Here is a 7,285-nt window from a genome sequence, read left to right as displayed (position 1 = left end):
ATATATATATATATATATATATATATATATATATATATATATATATGTGTGTGTGTAATGTATATATAATATATAAGTGTGTATATACTATATATATGTATATATAATATATATGTGTGTATATACTATATGTATGTATATATAATATATATGTGTGTATATATAATATATATATGTGTGTGTGTGTATATATATATATGTGTGTATGTATGTATGTGTACATGTATATATACGTATATATATGTACAAACCCCAAAACCAGTGAAATTGGAACGTTGTGTAAATCGTAAATAAAAACAAAATACAATGATTTGCAAATCCTTTGCAACCTATATTCAATTGAATAGACTGCAAAGACAAGATACTTAACGTTCGAACTGAAAAACTTTGTTATTTTTTGCAAATATCAGCTCATTTGGAATTTGATGCCTGCAACATGTTTCAAAAAAAGCTGGCACAAGTGGCAAAAAAAGACTGTAAAAGTTGAGGAATGCACATCAAACACTTATTTGGAACATCCCACAGGTGAACAGGCTAATTGGGAACAGGTGGGTGCCATGATTGGGTATAAAAGTGCCTTCCATGAAATGCTCAGTCATTCACAAACAAGGATGGGGCGAGGGTCACCACTTTGTGAACAAATGGCGTGAGCAAATTGTCGAACTGTTCAGAACAATATTTCTCAACAAGCTATTGCAAGGAATTTAGGGATTTCAACATCTACGGTCCATAATGTCATCAAAAGGTTCAGAGAATCTGGAGAAAATCACTGCACAAAAGCGATGATATTACGGACCTTCGATCCTCAGGGGGTACTGCATCACAAACCGACAGTGTGTAAAGGGTATCACCACATGGGCTCAGGAACACTTCAGAAAACCACTGTTAGTAACTACAGTTCGTCGCTACATCTGTAAGTGCAAGTTAAAACTCTACTATGCAAAGCGAAAGCCGTTATCAACAACACCCAAAAATGCTACCGGCTTCGCTGCAGGGCCCAAGCTCATCTAAGATGGACTAATGCAAAGTGGAAAAGTGTTCTGTGGTCTGACGAGTCCACATTTCAAATTGGTTTTGGAAACTAGACTTTGTGTCCTCCGGACCAAAAAGGAAAAGAACCATCCTTACTGTTATAGGCGCAAAGTTCAAAATCCAGCATTTATGATGGTATGGTGTGTGTTAGTGCCCAAGACATGGGTAACTTACACATCTGTGAAGGCACCATTAATGCTGAAAGGTACATACAGGTTTTGGAGCAACATTTTTTTTTATTGCCATCTAAGCGACGTTATCATGGACGCCCCTGCTTATTTCAGCAAGACAATGCCAAGCCACGTGTTATAACAGCGTGGCTTCATAGTAAAAGAGTGCGGGTACTAGACTGACCTGCCTGTAGTCCAGACCTGTCTCCCGTTGAAAATGTGTGGCGCAAAAAGAAGCCTAAAATACCACAACGAAGACCCTGGACTGTTGAACAATTTAAGCTGTACATCAAGCAAGAATTAAAAATAATTCCACCTGAAAAGCTTCAAAAATGTGTCTCCTTAGTTCCCAAACGTTTACTGAGTGTTGTTAAAAGGAAAGGCCATGTAACACAGTGGTAAAAATGCACCCTGTGCCAACTTTTTTGCAATGTGTTGCTGCCAATAAATTCTAAATCAATGATTATTTGCAAAAAAAAAATCTAGTTTCTTGGTTCGAACATTAAATATCTTGTTTTTGCAGTCTATTCAATTGAATATAAATTGAAAGGGATTGGCAAATCATTGTATTCTGTTGTTATTCACCATTTACACAACGTGCCAACTTCACTGGTTTTGTACAGTAGTCCAGTCCAAGACAAAACTTTTTGTTACATGTGACCAAGTTTATTATTAATATTTATTAGTTTAAAGACATTTTCTCATTACATTCCGATGCTTTGATCTTTTTTCTGCTCTGTTTTTTAGATATGTTATTATTTGAAAATACACACATTAAAAAAATTTAGCAGACACGTCGGGTATAGTTGCACAAAGTATTGTTGTTGGAATTTGAATTTTACATGTATCGGAACGGAAAGAAAATCAGTGGTATCGCACATCGCTAGTTTGCAATGTTTCAGGATTCTCGGATTAGCAGCCTGCCTCCATCCTCCCATCCCGTTTTAGCGTGTGACGTCACTAGCAATGCGCTTTACTGTACTCGTAATTTCAAGCTTCGAATCTCTGACTCTTTTAAATTAAATTGCAGCAAACATCTTTATATGGAATTCTGTTTATAATCAGTTTAGTTTGAGGTACACTCAATCATCACGCTAGCCATACAAAGTATAGAAGTTACTCACTCTGACTGGAGTTTTAAACACTTACATTTATAAACAACTGTGCGTTAAATTGATTGTTTTGGTGCGAATCTAACATATGTTGTTTGGGTCAAAGTTTTGAAGTTAAAAACGTCCATAAACGTTTGCCACAACAGTGTTTAATCCATCGTGATAGTCCATGTTAAAATTTGGGCGGAGTTGACTGCTCAGGTTTAGTTTTTCCGATTGCAAGTGAATGCAGCAGCAGAGGCTCATCTGTTGGACAGTCGGGAATGTTTGGTTTTTATCCATTCGATACCAAGAAAATACAGGCGTACTATTACCGATACCGACTCTTTCTCAACGTCAGTTTGTTTTACATTTACTCGTTGATTTTGTGATATGCCTTTAATTTATTGATCGTGGATATAATCAAAATACAACACAGGACAAATACTTTAGGGATTTTTTAAATTTAATCATACAATTGTAACATCTGTTTTGATAAACAACTTTATTTGGGAACAATGTAACAATACAGGTGCATATCAATACATTTTAATATTTTTGAAACATATATTTATTTTAATTTTAAAAAGTGGCCTGGAAAAGTGCAAAACGCTTTTTACATTTCATGAAATAAATTACAATCTCAGGTAACACAAAAACAAAACACTTAACATTTTAAGAAAACAAAGGCAAAACAATTTACAGCACAGTTTCATAAACTGTACTGTAAACTAAATCAGCCAATCAATTTGTTCATGTCGCAGAGCCTGAATGATGGAGCCCCAGCGGAAGTGGGGCATTCCCTTTCCGGTTTGTGAATTTGTAAATTGTTTCGGCATTTGTTTTTGTGTTTTCTGAAATTGTTAAGTGTTTCGTATTTTCTTAATTTGTTTTCTGAAATTGTACATTTCTTCAGCTTTTGTTTTGTGTTTTCTGAAATTGTTAAGTGTTTCGTATTTTGTTAATTTGTTTTCTGAAATTGTAAGTTTTTTCGGCTTTTTTTGCTTTTTCCTGAAACTTTAATGTTTAGTTTTTTGTTATTTTTTCTGAAATAGTAAATTGTTTCATCTTTTGTATTTGTGCTTTCTGAAATTGTAGTGTTTCATTTTTTGTTAATTTGTTTTCTGAAATTGTAAGTTGTTTCGGTTTTTGTGTTCCCTGGAATTGTGATTTGTTTTGTTTTCTTTCCTGGAATTTTAAATTGGGTTGGCTTTTGTTTTTGTGTTTTCTGAAATTTTAATGTTTTTTTTCTTCTGAAATTGTAATGTGGTTTTTTTTATTGTGAAATTGTAAGTTGATTCGGCTTTTGTTTTTGTGTTTTCTGAAATTGAGCACACCTGGGATAGGCTCCAGCATCCCCCGTGTCCCCGAGAGGAACAGGCGGTAGGTAAAAGGATGGATGGATGGATGTACAGTATTTTGTTTTTGGTTTTTGTCTTTTCTGTAATTGTCACTTTGTTTTGCACCTCCAGGCCAATGTAGAAATTCCTATATTGTATTGATTCACTATAGTGAATCAATACACAAATCAATATACACATATTCAAATAATTCAATGTATTTTTTTAAACAATGACAAACAAAACAAATTCATCATCTAAAACATTTGGAAAAACATAAAATACTGTAAATTGCTGGTTCTCTGAAAAAAATTACAGCAAAAACCTTCCAATTTGTCTCCTGACGTGTTCACAATTTACTGTGTTTGTCCATAAACTCAATATCGACACAATAGTTCAATATTTCCATGTGACTATTTAAGCATTATGAATTAATTCGAATAAACTACACAACAATACATAAATATATGAATAAAAAGGGATACGCGGTAGGAAATGGATGGCTGTATGAAAATAAAATGAAACAAAAGGATATCGCTCTCATCACGGTATTACTATCGACATTTGTATCGGTCGCCCCAGCCCTATTGGTCAGTAAAACTAAGCGGAGGTAAGGAAATACTTTTCAGCACTGCTAACAACAACACGGCTAAAGGAACCTCTTAAAGTCAACGGTGCAGCAGGCACACGGCCATTAAGGACGGACTTGATCTCCGCCCCGTACAACATATCACATCTGAGCGATGTTTTAGCCACTTGGGAGGGTAACAAGGCGGCTGAAGTTTGCGCATAGCTCGCTGACGTTAGCCGGGGAGGTAAAGAAGAAGAAGACGAAGACATGGAGTTGGACGACGTCGTCCTCTACCAGGACGACACTGGCGGCTCGACCATGATGTCCGAGCGGGTCTCGGGTCTGGCCAATTCTATTTACCGCGAGTTCGAGCGGCTCATTGGGAGGTACGACGAGGACGTGGTGAAGCAGCTGATGCCGCTGGTCGTCGCCGTGCTGGAGAACTTGGACTCGGTGTTCGCTGTCAACCAGGAGCACGAAGTGGAGATCGAGTTGCTGAAGGAGGACAACGAGCAGCTCGTTACTCAGTACGAGCGAGAAAAGTCCTTTAGAAAGCACATCGAAGAGGTGCGTTAACACAACACTTTCACGCCAGTTTTGCAACATTTAGAACGTGGTGTGGCTGGGAGACTCCCAGTCTTCTTTAGGCTCTTTTGGCATGACTCCCAAAGAAGAGTCGGTTCTTTCGGTTTCCCGAACGGTTCTTCATTTATAGCAGGGGTGTCAAACTCGTTTTAGGTCGGGGGCCACATGGAGAAAAATCTACTCCCAAGTGGGCCGGACTGGAAAATTCCCGGCACGATAACTTAAAAATAAAGACAACTTCAGATTGTTTTCTTTGTTTAAAAATAGTGAAGTGAATTATATAGCGCTTTTCTCTAGTGACTCAAAGCGCTTTACATTGTGAAACCCATTATCTAAGTTACATTTAAACCAGTGTGGGTGTGGGTAAAGTGTCTTGCCCAAGGACACAACGGCAGTGACTAGGATGGCGGAAGCGGGGATCGAACCTGCAACCCTCAAGTTGCTGGCACAGCCGCTGTACCAACCGAGCCACACCGTCCCAAATAGATCAAGCACATTCTGAAATTGTACAACTGTTTATTTTAATTTTTTTACACTTAAATGTTGCGGTTAATATTATTCTATCTTTAATTCTCGTTATTTATACTTTCTGAAAAAATGATGTGATAATGTTCATCAGTCAACTCATTGGTGTTCATTTTCAATCTATCAAGATAAAAAAATTATATCAAAATCCAATTACAGGATGTTATTTATGTAGTTTGCTCATTTTCTTCGACTGATGTACTAACATCATGTGGTTTATTTTGTACATATGTAGCACCATTTACAAAGATACAAAGAATTGCTATTGCGACATCCAGTGGACACATTTAGAACAGCTGTTTATTTCATTCAAAAATTTCAGGTTAATTTTTGTAATTGGCGAATTCATCCCACGGACCAGATAACACCTTTTTTTTTCAAGTTTCAAGTTTATTCACAATACCATATTACAATTACAACAGTAGTGAATATCATTTAAGGATGGTGGTAAGTGAAAGGGTCCCCCAAATAAGCTAGAAGAAGCTTTTGGCAGGGGGTCCAGAGGACAATATATGCATGGAATGCTGAAACATGGTGGCAAGCACAAAAACGCTATATGATAAACACAAAATAGGAGTACTAAAGCAAGCATACACATACATACATACATTCATTCAACCATGCACAACCCAACACTAGTCTACTCCACATGAGGCATTAGAGATAGGTGGTTAATAGGTAAGATTTCAGTTTCTTTTTGAAGTTGGAGAATGAATACAGCATCCTGAGGCTTTCATCAAGCCGGTTCCAAATCTTTGGTCCCCTGCATACAACACTTCGAGCAGTACAAGCCAGTAGACGATGTTTACCTGATATTAGGTCAAAGTTACGAGTGTTGTGGGCATGCTGGGGACGATAGATAGGAACCAAGCTACAGAGCCTGAGATTCAGCCTGTGGATGACTTGATAGGTTAGACAAGCATTATGATAAATATTGAACTCTGTCAGTCTTAAGAGATGATAATTATGGAATAGATGTCGAGTGGGGGCATTAAACTTGGACCATGACAGGGCCCGTATGGTTTTCTTTTGCATGGATTCTAATTTGTGAAGGTAGCTAGGGAAGGTGTTACACCAGATGACATTACAGTAGTTTAGATGTGGTTCAAAGAGAGTTTTCGCGGGCCTGATCTGGCCCTTGGGCCGTACATTTGACACCCCTGATTTAGAGAGACATCTTAACCTTGCAAATAAGAATGGTTTTGTGTGTTAAAAAGCCCCCTTTGCATTCCGTTTTTACAAAAGGCTTTATAATTGCCTCATTGTGTGCATTTTGGTGGAGTGCTGCACTATTCTGAAAAAAATGGGAATGTCAATTTTCATGCTTAGAATTGAGATCACGATTATCTGGGATGATCTTTTTTCTCACGCAGGCATGCACACATACACCATGATCCCCTGACCATGTGCTTCCTTTTTATTTTTTAAAGAAAGGGAACCTATGAGGAATTTTGGAAAAAACAACAACATGATTTTATTCAACACAACAGCAACAATGCAAAAAATAGCATCCATTTAGGGCTGGGCGATATGGACGAAAAAGTACATCTCGATATATTTTCCTGTCAAAATATTTATATAAAGATATTAATTTTTGAGCGAGATTAACTGAAATTGAAGTGAATGACAACTGTACTGTAAACAGTCAGTTTTAGTAGCCCGTGGAGGGGAGCGGGAGAGAACAAGGAACACAATAAATAAGCGGCGTTTGGTAATTTTAACGTGAAATAAATTATATCGATATTATGATATTTTCTTAATTCATATCTTGTTTAAAGACATATCGTAAAATAATTTTGAATCATGAATACATCTCCTTTGCGACGGGCGCAAGCACAGAGTCCAGTCAACTTAAAAGAATAGCGCTGGTGATCTGGGGGATTGCCTGCTCTTTTAGCTCGCTAGACAGTACACTTGCCTCTCACACCGGCGACCTGGGTTTGTGGTCGGAAAAAAACAATGCAGCCGAGC

The 7,285-nt window shown here is 37.4% G+C and overlaps 1 protein-coding gene across 2 annotated transcripts in view; it reads left to right on the top strand.

Annotated features, from left to right (window-relative positions):
- The first annotated feature begins 4,202 nt into the window (after positions 1-4,202).
- The window catches only part of LOC133655356 (C-Jun-amino-terminal kinase-interacting protein 4-like), a 93,856-nt gene continuing 90,773 nt past the window's right edge, over positions 4,203-7,285 (top strand). For both annotated transcript variants that reach the window (XM_062055421.1, XM_062055420.1), the window contains exon 1: positions 4,203-4,771. In XM_062055421.1, the coding sequence (XP_061911405.1) occupies positions 4,472-4,771 (300 nt within the window). In that variant the 5' untranslated portion in view covers positions 4,203-4,471. The remainder of the gene's footprint in view (positions 4,772-7,285) is intronic.

The sequence above is a fragment of the Entelurus aequoreus genome, linkage group LG08, assembly GCF_033978785.1.
Source record: "Entelurus aequoreus isolate RoL-2023_Sb linkage group LG08, RoL_Eaeq_v1.1, whole genome shotgun sequence".
Classification (NCBI taxonomy): Eukaryota; Metazoa; Chordata; class Actinopteri; order Syngnathiformes; family Syngnathidae; genus Entelurus; species Entelurus aequoreus.
The sequence above is the reverse complement of the archived record's forward strand: the minus strand, read 5'-3'. Positions and strand labels throughout refer to the sequence as shown.